The 21724-nt window shown below is 36.2% G+C and overlaps 1 protein-coding gene across 4 annotated transcripts in view; it reads left to right on the top strand.

The window, feature by feature from the left end:
- The window catches only part of DGKB (diacylglycerol kinase beta), an 808737-nt gene that overhangs the window by 338421 nt on the left and 448592 nt on the right, over positions 1 to 21724 (top strand). For all 4 annotated transcript variants that reach the window (XM_043462754.1, XM_043462753.1, XM_043462752.1 and 1 more), the window contains one exon: positions 5374 to 5534. In XM_043462754.1, coding sequence (XP_043318689.1) covers positions 5374 to 5534 — 161 coding nt within the window. The remainder of the gene's footprint in view (positions 1 to 5373; positions 5535 to 21724) is intronic.

Below are 21724 nucleotides of genomic sequence, written 5' to 3'. Positions count from 1 at the left end.
TATTGAAGGTGGACTTGACAGGCAGAAGAAACATCAGGCTTAAAGCCCTAGAGATAGGAAGTCACTTGACAAACTGAAGGAACTCAAAAATGGAATATTGTAGATGGAGCAGATGAGAAAATGGAGACTATTTCGAGATGAGAGCTTAAAACAATTTGAAATATCATTAATAGGCTAACCTTACCTGAAGATATCAAAGAAAAGAAAACCATATTTGCTAAAGAAGCAAGAACTGAATCCTAAATATTTTTAGCATCTAAACCCAGTGAAGTTTGAAAAGTGTCTACTAAGACAGTGTAAATCAGAAACCCTTGGGGAGCTTGTTAAAGATACAGTGGACTGACCTCACCTCATGTATGTTGTATTGGAATCTCTAGGGATGAAACTGCACAGGTGATTTCCTTTTTAAGCAAACTCCCTAAGTAATTTGATTCACAGAAAAATTTCTGAACAATTGCTTCATTTGTACCTGGATAACTTATGGACTTAATGATGTGTATATGTATTTGTGTATATGACAGAATTTGAAACCAAGTTAAAAACATGGTATATGATATATTTGTGATTTTCATTAAGGATATAACAATAAAACAATATTATAAAATGATGGGTTAAATTATATAGAATCTAAAGATAGATAGATAGAAAGAATGAACCATTGCTTATGAGATGCTCATATATTCCAGTGTTAATATTTGTATATTGATTAAAAAGAAGATACTCGTTCATGTGGCTTCTTATATATTCTTCTCAAAAGTATTTTTGGTATTTGAAAATTAATAACTTTATTTGGTTCCAAACTGGCAAATGACTTAAATCTCAAAATTGAGTATAGAAGTTCCAGAGTATCCTCTAATTATTTCCTTATAAAACAGTTTTAAAGATATTATTGTCAGTGGACAGAGACAGGTGGATTATAGTATTTGTTAGAGTGTATATTGATGATGAACTCTTTGTGAGTATCTAGTATATGTTGGCAGTGTTCAAGGTGCTAAATAGTGAATGAGAAATAAAGGGCTTTTACTTTTTGAGAATTATATTTTCATTGAGTATCCAGACAACAGATCAGTGAATAATGAAATATATACTTACAAAATAAGGTCAAGATTTTAAAAGAATCAGAATATATTTTTAGAGAATAATAGAGGGAAACTCCCTTGGAGGAAGGCATGGCAACTCACTTCAGTATTCCTGCTTGGAGAATGCCATGGACAGAAGAGCCTGGTGGGCTACAGTCCATAGGGTTGCAAAGAGTCGGACATGACTGAGGCGATTTAGCACAGCAAGGCACAGAGGGAAACTATTCAGCTATATAGTCAAGGAGATGTCCTTTAGGAAGTAACATGTAAGCTGGGTTTAGAATACGCAGAAAAAGAAAGAGCGCTCTGTATTGAAAGGAATGAAGGAAGAGTGATGATGTAACTCTAAGAGGTTGTGGGGTGATGGGAGGTATGGCCTCAGGAGAGGGTTGGGAATAGTATGATGTTGGAGAGAGAAGTAGGAGCAGGTTATGTAGGTCTTAGTGGTCATGGTAAACAAATTTATGTTATTGAAGCATACAGCAAAACTTTGGAAGAGTTTCAAAAGCGGAGTGACACAATGACATTTACGTTTTCAAAATAAGTTCATTTGGGGACATAAAAAATGCTAAGAAAATGTGGAGATGTGAGGAAGCATAGTTTTAGAGACCAGAACTTGGATTACCATTGAAATTAGAGGATGAAAAGACCAGGCTAGGGCAGTGGTCATGCTAGTAAAACAAGTGGACGCACTGACATTTTCAGGGATAGGCTGATGCAGCTTGCCCGTGGATTGGGTGGGGGCTTTGGTGAAAGTGGGGTGTTAAGGGGGCACTGCAGGATGCTCAAGATGAACAGTTAGGACAATGGGAGTGCCATTTGATAGAGTTTACTAATAAAGACACACACTCTGAAGTGGTGTGAATTATTTCTCGTCAGGTGTCTGACTTTGAGCAAGTTGCTTAAAACTGTGTGCTTCAGATTCATCAGAACTTGAAGAAAACAGCTGGAGGTGGCACTAGTGGTAAAGAATCAGTGCTGGAGGCAGAAGAGACACGGGTTTGACCCCTGAGTCGGGAGGATCTCCTGGAGAAGGGTATGACAACTCATTCTGCTATTCTTGCCTGGAGAATCCCATGGACAGAGGAGCCTGGTAGGCTATGGTCCATAGGTTCTCCAAGAGTCAGGCATGACTGAGCGACTAACACTTTACACTAAGAACCCTACCTTGCGGGTTCTTATACCCCAGATACCAAGTTATATCTGCCCAGTGTCTGAGGCCTTCCTGTAACTATACTAATTATCACCATGCTTAACATTTGGGAAAGAAGTTACTTTATTCGACTAGTAATCATTTGGTTCACTTAATTTCACTGGAATCTATTGACTGGAAGTTTAATTTTTATGAGTGTATTTGCAAATTCTGGAAAATATAACATGTACAAATGTAGAACTTCTAAGGGCATTTGAAAAAATACTTTATCATCTCCTTTGCAGTTTTTCTGGCAATAATCAATCCCTCAAACAAAATTCTGGAAACTATTGCAAGAAAAAATGCTGTGAAGAGTCAGGGAGTAAGAGCAGAGTTTTAGATGGAACACACTCTTACAAATATTTTCTTCATATGACTCTAAATTTGTAAAAATGACTTTTTAGATACTGCTTTTCTTCATGTGATCTTAAATTTGTAAAAATGACTTTTTAGATAGATTCAGTTATTATGATATCATATCATTAAATGGAAGATAAGTACTAATTATGTTTTCATTTGATTTCTTAGCCTAGAGTGATTATAGGCTTTAAATCAAAATAATAGAAGCAAAGTAGCATCATTCTTTTCTAGAGCAAGCTTTTGTTTGCTTATTAGTAAGTTTATCTTTTTTAAAAAAATATAATCTTACTGAGTTCAGGAATGCTATTTATAGTTATGAATCATTATTTAACAAGCTCGAGCACAGATAAATACAAACAAGTAGGGCATAGATATCTGTTAAATGGAGAACAACAATTTGGAATTCTTCACCTTTGTGAATTAATACTGAACTTCACGTATGATTCTCAAAATAGATATATTGCCTCTCTCTTTCTGTTTTTACTTGGCTAGAAGACTGATTGCTACCAGCCTTTTTCATGTGTATGTTAGTTGCTCAGTCATGTCAAACTTTTTGCAACCCAGTTTACTGTAGCCTGCCAGGCTTCTCTGTCCATGTAATTCTCCAGGCAAGAATACTAGGGTGTGTTGCTATTTCCTTATCCAAGGTATCTTCCAGACCCAGGGATCAAACCGAGGTCTCCTGCATTGTAGGCAGATTCTTTAACATCTGATCCACCAGGGAAGCACAGCCTTTTTCATACTTAACCCATAAAAACTTTGAGAACATGTCCAGTGCTAAACAATTTAAGCTGATTGACCCTACTTAATCTCACTTTATTAATACTTTCATTAAATTAAATTCTGTTGTATTCTTTCCTTGTCAGTTCCATTTCTCCATTTTTCCAGTGTTATGTTGAACAATGCTTTTATTAACATAAGCTGTAGCTGAAAATAAGCTCAATGTTTGTTTAAAGCGTTATCATTTACTCATATTTCTGATGAGTGTGTGTAATTTTCATACTATATTATACAATTAGTTTAATATATGTAAATTATTTACATCTAAAACCATCAAACTTATTTTCAAATAAGAGTAGAATTTGGAAAATATATGAATATAAACTCCTTTTATTCCATTCAATGTGATATATATATATATACCTATATATATATATATATATATAATTGGGAGTTTAAAAGAAAGTTAAAAAGGAAATAAATATTGAGAATGAGAGTGGAACTATTAAGATCTGAAAAATAAGTACACTTAATTTTTGTAGTCTTATAGTTGAAACAATTCAGTGTTTTATCACTGATACTATTCTATGCATATTATATATGTTCATCAATTTTGAATTATGCTATAAATATGATATGGCATCTATTATTTCCTTTAATGTTTATGTCAGTGTAATCACTGTTTATTGTACTATTTGTGGTGTGTATTGAATAGTGCATAATTATTTTTAGACCTGTGTATGATAAGAGATGTAGCTTCCAGGATGAGTATTCCTGATTTCTGGCTAGTAGTTAATCCTCTAATAGTTAATTCAACAAATACACCATAAATATAATTTATTTGTCTTTAGAGAATGTTGGCATATTATGGTACCTATTCTTTTTTCTTTTAATCCAATTCATTTTTTAAAGTTTATGTATGTTAACACCTCTAATGAGGACTCATAGCCTCTGGCATATACTTATTCAACAGATAAATTATTAAAATATAAACCCGAGTTGGACACAGAAAAACATCTATGAAAATGTTGTTCCAACTTAAAACATCATTTCAAGAATCTGTGTGTACAGAGTTAGAGAGAGATACATTATTTAATTTAGCATAACATTTCACATCCTAATATCATCAGTATTATTGTTGACAACTTTCTGTTCTTATGCCTCATAGACTAAGACCTTTTATGCATTTTCTCTTTTTTCCTCACTTCATTCTCACACCAAAACTAAGTTTTTATGGAGAAAGAAGCTATTTAGAATGTTAAAAGCAAACACTTCAGTAAATAACACAGCCAGGATTAACCACAGCCCTATTTAACTATAATGTTAGATAAGTAAAGGTACGTTTAAGAGAAAATATAATATTAAGCAATAACTTTCAGGCCATGGTTACTATCTATAGTAGATTTATTTAAAAATGGATTTGTTGAGCATTACTGGAGGGTACATCTGGGAAAAGGAACATCTAAGGAGAAAGATGTAAATAATTATAGTGCAGTATACTGGTTCTGTGGTTTGGCTGGTTGGAGAACTGTGTGCTGTGGTACTGTATACACTCTATCATTTTGGGAGGGTGGCTTCTGGGGAAAAGTATTAACAAATGTAAAGCCTGCAGAGAGAGGAGAAGCAAAGGACAGGTTCAACATGGCAGCAAGAACTTTTATTTTAGCAAGTGGGTGGAGGGTGTCATCTTTGGGAGGGAGAATTCACAGGAGGATCATACCCAAACAGATCATCAATTCCATTTTGAATATATTGATAAAAAGTTTTGTGAGGGCTATGCAGTGGCTATACTGAGAATTTGTACCACAAGAGAGAAATATGAGTTGGAAGTTAAAGCTAGAGATAAGATATTGATGTGAGTATAATAAGATTGGTCTTAATTCTTCAACTTGCATTAAATTTGCTTTGAAATGCATTATTTAGCTTTAGAATGATACAACCATTCACACACTGAAATACATATAAGCAATAGCTTTTATTGTTTGGTTATATATTTTCTCAAGATAATTTTTTTTCCAATAGGTTATGAAGGTGAGAATTTGATGAAAATCTTAAAAGACATTGAAAACAGCACAGAAATCATGTTGGACAGGTGGAAGTTTGAAGTCATACCTAATGACAAAGATGAGAAGGGAGACCCAGTGCCTTACAGTATCATCAATAATTATTTTTCCATTGGCGTGGTAAGATTTTCCACTAAATGTTCTTTTTTTTTTAACCAGTTCTGCATAATTACTGACATAAACTCTTATTTATGAAGATTTACTGGTTATAAGTAATTTATTTTACCTTTGTGTCAGCAAAACACCTCTTCTAATGGGTAATAATAGTAAAACTTCTGAATTTATTTAAAATCAGAGAATCAGTGATAGATTTTTAATGTGCTAAACAAAGGAAACAAACTATATGTAATTTTTTGATCATTTTTTAGTAAAATTAAGCTTAGAATTGTTTAAAAGGTTTATAAAATGGTTTATAAGGTTATAAGTTTCACATTACTAAAAGTGTGACAAGAATGCATCAAATGTTATCTTATTTTGAAATCTATATTATAATATCACAACATATTAGGCTTCTATTTATAGACATTATTTTTAAAATTATGATTTAGTTTAAAGTCTAAGAAAAATGCTGTTAGTATTCTCAAGTGGTTAATTAGTCAAAAAACTGATTTTTGACTTAATTTCTTGAAAAATTTGAGATTGAAATTAAAATATCATTTGGCAATTTAAAGAGTTATTGAAATTTCAATCCCTAATGAATTAATAAATTTAACAGTGATTTTTCATGTATTTATATAAATATATTACCCAGACTTATGAAGTCTTAAAATATGTATCTACAGTGTTACATGTTATTGAACATATTCACCCAATATTAATCTATGTCATGTCTCATTTCTCCCTTATGGATGTGCATGTACACACACACACACACACACACACACACACACACACACAGCAAACTATAGAAAGTATTGGTTGAGTCCATGATCCTAGATGTCAAGCTACCTTGGTAAGAGTTCTTTAACATTATTTTCTTGTCTTCATCAATTTACCTGTGTCATGATGGCTATTATTTTCCCCCTCATAGTTATAAATAATGTGATTACACATTTAAAGAGCCTCATATAATAATGCATAATGAAGGCTAAGTATACAATTGTTACAATAGTATGATAATAATTATTTATTTCAAGAAAAATGTAATGCATTTGATCATAAAAACCTGTTTATATTTGATATGAATGTGAATAGCAATATTTTAACAGCTTTATTGACCTAATTCAATCATTTTAAGTAAACCTTTTAGTGATTTTAATAAGTCTGTCTCATTTTAAAATGCTTTTATCACCAAGGCAACAATCCCCGTGCCCACTTGTAGTCAATTCTGAGTCCTTACCCTAGCTTCAAACAACAACTAATCTTTCTACCTCTAAGATTTGCCTTTTATGGATAATTCATATGAAAGAAACAATACAATACATAGTCTTTTGCATTTGGTTTCTTTCACTTCACATAATGTTTTGAGGTTCACTTATATGCACTACATGAAATACTGTATTCCTTTTATTGCTGAGTAGTAAGTATCCCATTGTATGGACATATAACATATTGTCCATCTATTCACAAATTGATGTAGGTTTAGGTTGTTTTAGTCTTTGGATATTATGAATAATGTTACTCTTTTAAGTCCCTGTAATTAATTTTTTTTTCATTTTGGTTAGTATACTTTTTTAACTCAAGGATTTCTATTTGGTTATTTTTTTTAAATATTTCTAGGCATTTAATTGGCATTTTCTATTTGAACAGTCATCATTATTTTTTCATTTATTATTTAAGCATAGTTTACATTAGTTCTTTGATGTATTTATAATACATCATAATTTGATATAATACATCAACATACATATAATACAGTTTTGAAGCCTTTGTCTGCTAAGTCCAACATCTAGAATCCATTGGAGACATTGTTTTGCTTTTTTTCCAAAGTATGTGTTACACTTTCCCATTCCTCTGGTGTTTGTGAATATTTGGTTGGAAACTACAGATTATTATATATTGTAACCTCTGTGGATTTGCATTCTCCCACTGGGGTTATGGTTGTTCCTGTGTTTGTTTAGGGACTTCCCAGAACTAATTATATGGAGCCATTCTCCCTTGTAGTGTATGGATATACTGATGCCTCTGAATTTTTGATTTTCCTTTTGCTTTTATATTAACACTGGCTTCTGGGGATTGTTCCTACGTCAGTATGGTTGACCAAAGTTTGTGTTTAAACCCCTCAAGACAGGAGGTTGTCATCCCTTTGCTGCTGTATCTGTATGTTCATTGGGGAACACATACAAACTTCAGGCAGTTATTAAATCTAATTCAGCTTCTAGTATCTGTTGACCCTTTTATGTCTTATGCTCACGTACAAGGCCTGTCACTTAGCCAAGGATGTGCAGATAACTAGGGCCTGCTTTAGTCTGCCCTGAACACATCTGCACCCCCCTTTAGTCTGTCCTGCACATATAGACAACATGCATACAGTGTTTCAGACAGCAAGGGATATGTGGCAACTTATCGAGGCCCATGGGGCTTCCCTGGTGGCTTAGATGGTAAAGAATCCGCCTTCACTGCAGGAGGCCTGGGTTCAATCCCTGGGTTGGGAAGATCCCCTTGATGAGGGCATGGCAACCACTCCAGTGTTCTTGCCTGGAGAATCCCAGGGACGGAGGAGCCTGGCGGGCTACAGCCACGGGGTCGCATCGAGTCGGACACAACTGAAGCAACTTAGCAGCAGCAGCACTGAGCCCCATTACGGCTGCATCATTCCCAAGACCTCCTGCTGAAAATATGGCTAGTTGCCTGGTTAGCTGCTTGCCTTAATCAGTTTTGCAAACTCGGGCAAGCTGCTACATTTGCCACTGAGATGACTATTATTTTAGGTAACTCTCTGGGTAATGGAATTTCTCTAGCTTCCACTCCAAATCATGCTAGCTCCCCCGACTGTAAAGTCGCTTGCTTTCTTAGTGTGCCCAGCCCTGCTAGAACTATCGCCCTGGTGGAGCAGAAGTGTGAGGTAGCAGCTCAACGTTGACACGTCACAGACTGCCAGCGTTCTTATCTCAGGTTCAGTAGTGGTTTTTTTTTCTTTTATTTGGTAAACAGTTGTCAATTTGTTATATGCCTCTGATGAGTTTTCAGTGGTCTTCAACAGAAATTATTTCTGTTCCATCACAGGAGACATCTGGCAATGTTTGGACACACATTTGCTTGTCATGGGTGAGAGAGTATTGCTCTTGCCAGCTAATGGGTAGAATATAGGAATGCTGCTAAACATTCCCAGTTCATAGAACAGCCCCCCCAAATGCACAAGAAAGAACCACATAGCTCAACATGTCAATACTGGTGAGGCTGAGAAACTCTGACATTAAGAAACAAATATTAATTACAAAACTCAAGATGTTGGAAAAGGGAAAATAGCTAATACCTAAAGAAATGAGAAGGAAAGCTGTAAGAGAAATGACAGGACATATAGCAAAGAATAACAAGAGCAAAAAAGAGTATGTTAACGAAATAAAACTTGATTATTGGAAATAATCAAATCTACTGCAAAACTGATGTTTTAAAAATATTGTAAAGAGAATTGCAAATAATATAGAATGATAAAGACCAAAAATCCCTCCACAAAGACAAAAAGTAATATCCTAACTGAAAATATATTAGGACTAACTAAGGAAGTGTAGCAAAGTTACTAAACATAAAATAAATTTATTCAATAGCATTCCATTATATAAGTAATAATCAACACATTTAAAAAACAGCAAGCAAAAATGGGAAGTATCTAGAAATTGATAAGGAATATACAAAACCTACAAATAGAAATGTTAAAACTCTCTACAAGACATAAAAGATGATAATAAATAGTTTCTATTCTTAGATGAGATAGCTTAATATAATATTGCACATTAATGTATACCTTTAACCTATAACTAATCAAAATTAGAGCTGGATTTGTATGAAAAATTTGAAAAACTTTTTCCAAAATATATATAACAAAGTAGCTCATTACATCTTAATAAGAAGAAATAGAGAACTATTTTACCAAATTAGACATGCTACAAATGAACTGGATAATTATAATAAAATAGTGTAATGAATGAGTACATGAAGAACTCAGTGGAAAAGCAGAGAGAAACTTGACAGAATGGATGTAGCCTGAAATCTGGAAAAATAATGGTGCTCAGTTGATATGTGTTCAAATACTAGCTTCCTAGGGGGAGGAAATTTTGCTAGAACTCTGTCTCACATTACATAGGCAATTGCTAGAAACACCAAAGTACTAAAGTTTAGATACAAGGTTTAGGGCCTAATAAAAGTATAAAATAATATGCAATGGCACTCATTTATGATTTTAAGGTAGCACAGAACTAAACCAGGCAGCTTTTGATTGTTTTCTTTAGAAGAGTGCTGTTCTATTTAACTTGCAGCCTCTTTCACTGAGTATGACAGGGGAAAGAGAGGTGTGAAAAGAGGGAGAGCATTCTTGCCTGAAATATTTACGTCTGCCCCAGCAAGACGGAGGATCAACACTCAGAGTCAAATCAGACCAGTAGACCTTATAGAGTTCAAGTTCTGGCTGTCACTCAGTGAGTTCTATTTATCAACTTTTGATCCTATGCCCCGGTGAGTAAATCCAGCAGACAACAAAAAGAAATGAATCATGTACCCCAAGCTATTGCTGAGTATGTAATGAACAGTTGAATTGGAGCAATGAAAGCATAAGGGGACATTTCAATTTTTTTGCTATCACCAACATGAGGAAGCTTAAGATGGCACGTAATTTGTACTTGAAATTATCACTAGGAACCCTCCTACTCCTAATTATAAGACAGTCTCAAAACTTTACTGTCAATGTTGTTTTCATTGTTTCAGTAGTTGCCTTTCATATGCTGACTGTAGGTGCTTTACAGTTTACATAAAGCCTTGCTTCAAATTTTTAGAAAATCTATGAGTTAGAAATATATAATCTTCATATACAGCATGATATAACCTTTGTATTAGAGTGGGTTTTGGCACAACCTCAAAATATTAGTGGCCTGACAACTGAAAATTAGTTCTTCCTCCACATGTGTTAAGACAGAGGAGTTGGCTTTTTGGGAGAGGCTCTGTTCCAGTTGGTCATTGACCCAGGCTCCTTTCTGTCTTATGGCTCTGTCCTCATCTAGATACATACAGTCCTCTCTATTCAACAACTGGTTGATAAAAGAGAGTGAAATATTGGCATTTGTAAGTGTTTTTCTTTTTAAATGGACCAGGCCTGGAAAATGTTCAGCTTATAACCCACTGACCGTATCCTAATCAATTAATTACACCTAATTGTAAGGACGGGCTTCCCAGGTTTTACCAATGGTAAAGAACTCACCTGCCAATGCAGGTTAGATGTAAGAAACGCATGTTCGATCCCTGGGTTGAAAATATCCTCTGGAGGAGGGCACAGGAACCCACTCCAGAATTCTTGCCTGGAGAATCCCATGGAAAGAGGAGCCTAGTGGGCTATAGTCCATTGGTTCACACAGAGTTGGACATGAGTGAAGCAACTTAGCATGCACACAAGGAAAGGAAAGGAATTGTGTTTGCCCAAGAAGAAAAGGGGAAATTGGTAAATAACTAATTTAGTTTCTGCTAATTTTTTCTTTTTAATGCTCTTCACTTTTAGCCAGAACAATGGAAATAATTCTGAAGTCATACTTAACTCTGAAAATAGGTATTCATCTACAGTGGTGATCCTTAAATAAAAGCTTATTTATTATCTTCTTGTGTTAGATACTATTTGAGGATTGGCAGTGAACAGGATAGAAGTCTATGTAATCACTAAACTTAGGATATTGTGAGGTGAGACAGAATTGTCATGAGAGACTTACCATCTAGTATTAGAAATATAGATGATGGAAATTAGTAAGAAAAACTGATAGTTGCTACCTTTTAGTCTGATTTTGTACTTTAATGACTACAGATAATCTCAGAACTTACAGTTAGAAAATTTTTCATCCACTGGATCAACGTCAAATTCATATATGCCGTTAGTTTCACCCTCACTGTTGACTCTTCATTCGTTTGTGTAAGAAACAAAAAAATATCTTTTTTCTTTTTTTTTCGGTCAGGCCCTGGAGTTGTAGAAATGAATAAAAGAGACAGATCACCCCATTATTAAAATCTGGAGCTTAATAGTAAAAGTATTAAAAAATGCACAAATACAACTTTTGGGGGAAATTTGTGATATATACTGTGAAAGACAACAAAAGTTGCCAAGAGCTGAAATAAATTTAGTTCTCATAGTCAAATTTAGTTCTCATAGTCAAAGAAGGTCAGTATAAACAACATCATTTAAGAGAGGATCTAAGGAATACACGTAAGTCAGGTGGACACCAAAGAGATGGAAAGTGCATACCAAGCAGGTATAACTGTATGTGAAGAGCCTGAGGAGAGAAATGGCCTGGTGTGTTCAAAGACCTATAAGGTCAGTGTGCCTGAAACTTAAAGAGAGAAGCTGGGAATGAATGACAACAAAGACAATAGCAGAAGTGGCTGCTCCTGTGTCTTGAAACGACTTCGAAGCCAAGATGTGGTTTTTGTTTTTGAAGAGAGGCCATTAAATGATTCCGTGAATACAATCAGGAAATGAAGTAGTCCAATTTATGTATAGCAGAAGGTCTTCTACTAGAGGTGAAGTTAGACATTAATAGAAAGGTAAAATAAGTATCATAAAAATGACCCATATTGCATTGGATATTTCATTTTAACCTAAAATCTATAAATATAATTGAATTGACCAATTTTTTCTTAAAGGCCCACCTACTGTCATTTCTTTGAATGTTGGTCATCAATGGGGGTTCTACAAAGTTTGCTTGTATATAGCACACTCCATAATAAACCATCTGTTATTTCCATTTTTAGATTCTTTTAAGTGGAACAAAAACTCAAAAGGCACTTGTGAAGCAATCTGAGTATAAAAATCCTTCTAGATTTTAACAATAGTTTCAAAAATCTTTTATAATGCTCTCTCTTACATATAATTCTATGGCAAAGAACATATAATTCTATAGCAGTTTCACAACTGCATTTATATCCAATCTTCCCAAATCATCTTTGTTTTCATATATAAAACACTCTTTTTGTAATCATATTTTCCATTGCTATAATAGGTAATTAAATTATATAATTATAATAAAGACTAAAATTGGCATAAACAGTGTTGGAAACCACACAAATGACTCTTGGTAAGTATAAACCTCAAAATGTGGAAACACTCGCAGACAGAAATAGTTGAGAGGGGCTGGAATTATACTGAGTTACAGGCAGCTTCAGTATCTTCAGGGGACAATAGGAAAGATGTAAGTGGGCCTCCTCTGGGGCAGGGATGAGCGTGCCTCCTTCTGGATCCCTGAGCAAACAGGACCCTGGTACCATGGCTAAGAGGGACTGCAGCCAGGTTACAGGGCAGCCTCAAGAGCCATAGTCTTGGGACTTCCCTGGTGGTCCACTGACTAAAGACTCCAAGCTCCTCAGTGCAGTGGTCATGGGTTCGAACCCTGATCAGGGAGCTAGATCACACCTACTGCAGCTAAGAGTTCTCATGCCACAAGTTAAAGATTTCGCATGTCGCAACTAATACCCAGGACAGCAAAATAAATAATAAATATATATTTTTAAAAATAGATCTGTAGTCTACATTTTAAAAAGCAGTCAATTTCTCCAGTCTCAATTAACCAGGCTGGAGAGAGATACACCTTGTCAGCCCAACTAGGGATCCTGAGGCATTCTAGGACCCTTTTCTCTAAATGCATGAACTCCCTACGTCTCTTTGAGAAAGTACGGGAGAGGCAGTTTTAGGATTGCTTTCTCTCCATTCCCCAAAGCCTGGCTGGGTGCTGACGCGACCTGTGTGGTTCCTTAGGGCAGAGCCCCCCAATGCTCACATTTAGAACCTTCCTCCAGTCGCCTGAAGTTAGCCCGCCATCTGGAGGTGATCACCTGCTCTCGGCTTGCTCTCCCACGTGGGACGCACGCACGCACGCACGGACGCGGCACGCACAGGGCACGTGCGCAGAATGCCAGCCAGGAGGTGGGGAGGGAGGAGGCCCACAAGTCTGTGCGGGCGCCCGGTGGGTCCGTTGATTGCTGAAACCATCAGTGTAGGCTTCCAGAAGGAGCTCATGGGCCATGCTCCGGGAGGAATCTCTGCATTGATCTCTAGGCTCCATTGCCACTCATTGAGGTCCAAATGCCCTAGTGACTGTGCGGCCTTCTCTCTCCTACCTGCTCCCAGCCTCTGCCACCCACTCCCCACCAAACTGGTGCTGAGACCCTCGGTGCTCCAAGTGAGACGAGAAAGAAGTGGCCTCTGCGGCAACGTCAGCATCCTGCGAGGCACAGGAGCTGAACACTCCATCCCAGTGCTGGGGGAAATCTGGGACTGAATGGAGCCTTTTTTGGCACTGAGCTGGGCCACGCTGGGGGAGGGGTCACGCCGGTAGAGGAAAGGTGTTCTCGCCCCCTTCAGTGGATCTGTTCTTGGATGTTTTGCTGTGCTGGAACTTCTCCGCTGGACTCCCTGACTCGGCAAAGGTACTATCTATTCCTTAGTGATTGTCGAAAGCTGTATTCCTTGAGGAGGGGATGGGGGAAGGGTGACTGCTGAAAACGCCCCCTGCGCTATCTTGCCCACTTCTCTTTCCAAGATTTTTTTTTTTTTTAAACAAAAGGAAATAAACACAGAGCATAATAAATCTGAAAATACAGCCACAGTTATGGAAAATATTTCAATGGTTATAAGAGTAAATCATGTGCATCTGTGCCAGTAAACTTTACAATGTGGAAGAAATTGAGTATTGCCCATCTAAAAGGAAAAAGGTGAAATACACTGAATGGCAGTGGTGCCCAACATTTTTTTGGCACCAGGGACCCGTTTCGTGGACGACACTTTTTCGGGGGGTGGGGGTGGGTGGTAGTTTCAGAGTGATTGAAGCACATTACATTTATTGTGTACTTTATTTCTATTATTATTATCTCAGCTCCACCTTAGATCATTAGACATTAGATTCAGGAAATTGGGAACCGCTGCTGAAGGGGTAGGAACTTAGTTCTCAAACTTAAGTATGTATCAAAGTCACCTGCAGGGCTTTTTAAAATGCAGATTGTGACCCTCAAGCCCAGGCTTTCAGTAGATCTGAAATGGAGTCCAAGAATTGATGATTCTAACATCTCCCAGATGGTCCCAGTATCTCTTGTCCATGGTCACACTTTGAGAACCATTTCTCTAAGCATACAACCAAACAGGAAGAAGTAAAAACATAGTAAAAGAGCTATCAAAACTGGTGTCATTTAAACAGTCTTTCATAGCACAGATAATTCTTATATTTTAAAAATTGTTTCAGAGTATAAAGATAGAATGTTTGCCCATTCATTTTGTATAGCTAGCAAACCTCAATATAAATACCTCACTAACACAACCCCCAAGAAGAACATGTATGTAAATACAACAGTTGCAAACAACAAAATTAGCAAGTAAACTCAAGTCTTGAAATTAAGGAATACAACCTGTTGACTGAGTAGGGTTTATTTCAACAAAGGCAAATGTGTTAATAACATATCGCAAGTTTGTGATTTTTATAGTTGAAAACTACTGAAAATGTGTAACCATTTTCTACAAATTAACATGTAATATCATATTAATAGTGGCATATTAGAGGCATCCCAAATAAAATGAGAAAGAATGCAGGGATTATATTTGTCACCACTGTAGTTAGCATCTTTAGAAAAATGAGCTAATTTAATAATAAAAATTTAAATGTGTAAATATTGACAAGAGACAAGCATAATGTTATTTGGAGATGATACGATATCATATATAGTCAATATGCACCAACTAAAAATAAAACTAGTAAATCAACTTCCAATTGCCAAATACTAGATAAATATACAGGAAAATGACCCTAAATCCTCCTTTTATAAAATTACCTGTTAATATGAATATAAGTTTAGTTAATGTTATCAGAAATCTATGAAGTATCAAGGTTCAAGTCTAGTAAGAAAGACATCAAACCTGTTAGAAAACTAACAATGCAGATTTGTAAAGTAAAACCTGAAAAAATCATCTTGTGTTTCTCTATGTGAATATATATTAAGATGTAAAATCTCAATATATAAATTTAGTCCATTGCTACTGAGAATTCTAGTAAGATTTCTGTACTTGTTTTGATAAACAATAGTTTACAATTATACAAAAATGCCATTATATTTTTTTGAGGTGATTAATATACTTTAATGGTCAGTTTTCTTACCATGTGCAGAATACTATCAAGTTAATATAACTAATGGAGAAGGCAATGGCACCCCACTCCAGTACTCTTGCCTAGAAAATCCCATGGACGGAGGAGCCTGGGAGGCTGCAATCCATGGGGTCGCTAAGAGTCAGACACGACTGACCGACTTCACTTTCACTTTTCACTTTCATGCATTGGAGAAGGAAATGGCAACCCACTCCGGTGTTTTTGCCTGGAGAATCCTAGGGACTGGGGAGTCTGGTGGGCTGCCATCTATGGGGTCACACAGAATTGGACACGACTGAAGTGACTTAGCAGCAGCAGCATCAATGTAACTAAAATATGGTAGCACAAAAATCGATAAATAGAGTATAAGATTAGACCAAAAATTATAAAGATATGCAGAGAATTCAGTATTTGTAAAATTTTGTAATTTCAGATCATTGGGTAAGAATGAAGTGCATAATAAATTAGTTGACAGAATTGGTTACTCTTTTGAATGAAAATTTATATTTCCATTCATATCCATGTTAAATAGACATCCAGTAGATTAAAAATGCAAATTGTATCCTGTATATTAATATATTGTATAGGATAATGTTAATATAATAATATCTTTTAGGTAATACACTTATAGGATATTGGAAGAAGATATCAAAGTATGTTGCTTAGGGTAGGAGAAACCTGTGTGAGGCAAGCTAGAAACCTAGAACTTATAGAAGAAAAGGGAATCAAAATTGCTTTTCATAATCTTTCATTCAAAACAGTATGTTAAAACTCATTAACAAGTCAAAGAAAATATTTCCAGCACAAGTAATAAGCATGGTGTTAATAAACTAAAATATGGAATTCTTAATAAAAAGAATCTAATATGAATGAAAAGCCAGATAATAAGACTACTAATGTTTTAAATTTATAAGGAAATGAAAAATGCAGTAGATTATCTTGTTTCAGATTATTGAAAATTACAGATAGTGGTAGTATCTAATGTCAGTGAATGTATACAAGAATACTCATAATTGCGTGATGGGTCTATAAATTTAAATACTTTTTTGGAGAATAATTTGATAGTATCTGTTAAAATGTGAGTACCCTTTGAGCCATCAACCCCGTTTCTAAGAGTCCATTCTGCAGAAATAAATGATACAGAAGCCTAAATGATACCCTTATTATTTAGTGACATACAGTTTGGAAATATCTAAAAGTTTATTCAGTTTGAAAATGATATACAACAGGAAAAGAAGTCCCAATATTATAATGTCAAGTCACAAAGCAAATTGTCCGTAAAGAAACACTATGTCACCTATTCTTTTGAGAATGAGGATAATAGCTATTTTAAGGAGATATTTGGGATTGACTTAAGGACTTGCAGAGTTTTTACAACATTAACACTGATGCCTGATAAATGTTAAGAATGTTGATGTGGTGATAAAATATAATTTTTTATGTAGCTCTGTCTCTAAGAACATACTAAAGAGTCAGCAAATATATATACCTAAATGTTAACAATATTAACATTGGTGTGTATAGGTTTGGGGAGGGAAATGAAACTTACTTTTATGATTCAAAATATTGTGACACTTTAAAATTTCTCAGGGTTATTCAGATGTATTTAACTGTCGCTTAGCCTGCTGCTATGATGCTTACATTTACCTTCAAATATTCATTCTGACCTGCTCTATACCCCTGCCTCTTATAAAAATTGTTTTAATAATGATTTGAGATTTGATGTGTTTTTATGTGCTCAAGTGGATAGACTTAACTAAATTGTAATTGGTATTCTGATGATTCTTGTTTGTTTGATGCAGTCTCATATTTTGATATATTTATGTTCAGTGTTGCTGGACATTCTTGAAGTACTGGGTAGTATAGTGGAAGTCCGTATTGGAGAACAGAGCAGGCATAACCTCAGCTCTCAGTCTTTGTTTTCTTAGAGGGGTTAGACAAATGGATTTCAAAGTAGTGATAAGTTTTATGAAGGAAAAGATGCAAGGTACAGTGATATAAGGTGACCAAGAGTCACCTATGCTTATCACCTAGGATCTTTGTTTCACTACAGGATGGAAATATTTTTGTTTTGTATGACATTATTTGGTGTACTTTGCACAGTGTATTAATGTCTATTGGGTTGCCTGTACCAGACCATAATGAGTGCTTCTGTGTCAAATTTTCTGTTTCCTCTTTTTAAAACTTGGGCTATAATTGACTTAGAGCATTGTTAGTTTCAGGTATACAATATGATTCAATATTTGTATACATTGCAAAATGATCATGAGAGTAAGTCTAGTTAACATCCACTGCTTTATTGACTATGCCAGCACCTTTGACTGTATGGATCACAATAAACTGTGGAAAATTCTGAAAGAGATGGGAATACCAGACCTCTTGAGAAACCAGTATGCAGGTCAGGAAGCAACAGTTAGAACTGGACTTGGAAAAACAGACTGGTTCCAAATAGGAAAAGGAGTACGTCAAGGCTGTATCTTGTCACCCTGCTTTCTTAACTTATATGCAGAGTATGTCATGAGAAACGCAGGGCTGGAGGAAGCACAAGCTGGAATCAAGATTGCTGGGAGAAATATCAATAACCTCAGATATGCAGATGACACCACCCTTATGGCAGAAAGTGAAGAACTGAAGAGCCTCTTGATAAAAGTGAGAGAGGAGAGTGAAAAAGTTGGCTTAAAACTAGTTTCAGGAAACTAAGATCATGGCATCCGGTCCCATCACTTCATGGCAAATGGATGGGGAAACAGTGGCTGTCTTTATTTTTGGGGGGCTCCAAAATCACTGCAGATGGTGACTGCAGCCATGAAATTAAAAGATGCTTACTCCTGGGAAGGAAAGTTATGACCAACCTAGACAGCATATTAGAAAGCAGAGACATTACTTTGCCAACAAAGGTCCATCTAGTCAAGGCTATGGTTTTTCCAGTGGTCGTGTATGGATGTGAGAGTTGGATTGTGAAGAAAGCTGAACACTGAGGAATTGATGCTTTTGAACTGTGGTGTTGGAGAAGACTCTAGAGAGTCCCTTGGACTGCAAGGAGATCCAACCAGTCCATCCTGAAGGAGAACAGTCCTGGGTGTTCATTAGAAGGACTGATGTTGAAGCTGAAACTCCAATACTTTGACCACCTGAAGAGAAGAACTCATTCATTTGAAAAGACCCTGATGCTGTGAGAGATTGAAGGCGGGAGGAGAAGGGGATGACAGATGGCATCCCTGACTCAATGGATATGAGTTTGGGTAGACTCTGGGAGTTGGTGATGGACAGGGATGCCTGGCATGCTGTGGCTCATGGGGTTACAGAGAGTTGGACACGACTGAGTGACTGAGCTGAACTGAACTGAACCATACACAATTACAGGTGTGTTATTATTATTATTATTTGCTTTTTTCCTCATGGTGAAATCTTTTGAGACTTATTTTCTTATTTAGCACCTTGGAAATACGCAATTCAGTATTACTGACTGTAGTCTCTATATTGTACATTACATTCCAATCACAGGTGCTTTACAGTTGGCAGTTTATACCTTTTGACCCTGTTCACCCATTTGCATCCCCTCTCCTGGCATCCACTATTCGTTTTCTGTATCTATGAGCTTGGTTTTGTTTATTTATTTATTTTTTTTAGATTCCACATACAAGTGAGAACCTTACAGTATTTCACTTTCTCTAATTTATCTCACTTAGCATAGAGTTCTCAGGGTTCATCAATGTTGTCACAAATGGCAAGATTTCTTTCTTTTTATGGCTAATATTCCATTGTGCACTATACCTCCTTTTTCTGTTCATCCATCAGTTCAACTTAGGTTGTTTGACAGCTTGACTGTTGTAAATAATGCGTGAATGAACTTGGGGGTGCATGTATCTTTTCCAGTTAGTGTTTTCTCAATTTGCTTCTTACAACTCCACTTTCTCTTACTATCTTCCCTTTAGGGGTTTGGCCTTATGCATCCCAAGTGTATCAAGGTACTTATTATTAGCCTTAAGACCCCTGGCTCATTAATTTTATTGATACTCATGGGAAGCGTGCACATTTGGAAATTGTAGAACCCATACTCCATGAAAGTTCCCTGTTGATTCACTTTTCTTACCAGTACAGAAAGCAAGAGAGATTATATATTTAAAATGCAAAGGGTATAGTTCAAATTAGTAATAGCTGCCTCAAATCCACAAAAGTTCATTGAAAGTGAAAGTCACTCTGTCGTGTCCGACTCTTTCCGACCCCATGGGCTATTCCATGGAATTCTTCAGACCAGAATATAGGAGTAGGTAGCCTTTGCCTTCTCCAAGGGATCTTCCCAACCCAGGGATCAAACCCAGGTCTCCCGCATTCCAGATGGATTCTTTACCAGCTGAGCCACAAAGGGAATACCCAAAAGATCATTATAAGTCCCTTTAACTATTAAGTTTTCCCTGCCCTATTTGTAATTATCCACCTAAACAAAACATGCCGTATTGCAACAAGGAGATCATTCATGTATAAGATCAGAGAAGGATGGATGTTAATACCAAGGATACTCCTAGTGCAGGGTCCAGTTTAAAAGAATAGCAGAATATTCATACGGGCCATTTACTAGAATTTATAAATGGCTTATAGAATGAATATTTCATAACTTCTGATTGTACTTGCATTAACGTATAAAATCTAAAATATTGGCTCATCATGCTCACTTAGTACCCTAGTTCTGATTAGTATTTTGGTGACAAGGGAGTTCATTTATTAGTTTATTCTACAAATACTTATTCATTGCCTGTTGTAATTCCTGATAAGCATTATAGTGGATACAGAGATGAACTCTGAGCCAGAAAAAAGTGTGAATTCCACCATGTCGAACATAAATCATAACACACATTCATCTTTCCTTTAATGTGGCTAGAAGATATACCAATAAGTAATGTTTCAGGAAATTAATTTTTGTCCCTTTAAACTGTCAGCATATTTATCTTATTGGTGGTTTACTTGCTGAATCGTGTCTGACTCTTATGACCGCATGGACTGTAGCCCGCCAGGCTCCACTGTCCATGGAATTTCCCAGATAGGATACTGGACTGAGTTGCCGTTCCCTTCTTCGGGGGATCTTCCCTACCTAGGGATCGAAACCAGGTCTCCTGCATTGCAGGTAGATTCTTTATAGTTGAGCCATCAAGGAAGCCTTTATCTTATTATTTTAAGGTTATGATATTAACTGAGAAATCTGTATGCAGGTCAAGAAGCAACAGTTAGAACTGGACATGGAACAACATACTGATTCCAAGTCAGTAAAGGAGTATGTCAAGGCTATATATTGTCACCCTGCTTATTTAACTTATATGCAGAGTAAATCATGCAAAATGCCAGGCTGGATGAAGCACAAGCTGGAATCAAGATGGCTGGGAGAAATATCAATAACCTCACATATGCAGATGATACCAACCTTATGGCAGAAAGCAAAGAAGAACTGAAGAGCCTCTTGATAAAAGTGAAATAGAAGAGTGAAAAAGTTGGCTTAAAACTCAACATTGAGAAAACTAAGATCATGTCATTCAGTCCCATCTCTTCATGGCAAATAGATGGGGAACAATGGAAACATGAGAGACTATTTTTGGGGGTCTCCAAAATTGCTGTAGATGGTGATTGCAGCTATGAAATTAAAAGATGCTTACTCCTTGGAAAAAAAGTTATAACCAACCTAGACAGCATATTAAAAAGCAAAGACTTTGTCAGCAAAGGTCTGTCTAGTCAAAGCTATGGTTTTTCCATTAGTCCTGCATGAATGTGAGAGTTGGACTATAAAGAACGCTGAGCGCTGAAGAGTTGGTGCTTTTGAACTGTGGTGTTGGTGAAGACTCTTGAGAGTCCCTTGGACTGCAAGGAGATCCAACTACTCAATCCTAAATGAAATCAGCCCTGAATTGGAAGGACTGATGCTGATGCTGAAGCTGAAATTCCAACACTTTGGCCACCTGATACAAATAACTAACTCATTTGAAAAGACTCTGATGCTTGGAACGATTAAAGGCAGGAGGAGAAGGGGACGACAGAAGATGAGATGGTTGAATGGCATCACCAACT

The sequence above is a fragment of the Cervus canadensis genome, chromosome 3 (genome assembly GCF_019320065.1).
Source record: "Cervus canadensis isolate Bull #8, Minnesota chromosome 3, ASM1932006v1, whole genome shotgun sequence".
Lineage (NCBI taxonomy): Eukaryota > Metazoa > Chordata > Mammalia > Artiodactyla > Cervidae > Cervus > Cervus canadensis.
This window is presented reverse-complemented; position numbering and strand designations above follow the sequence as displayed.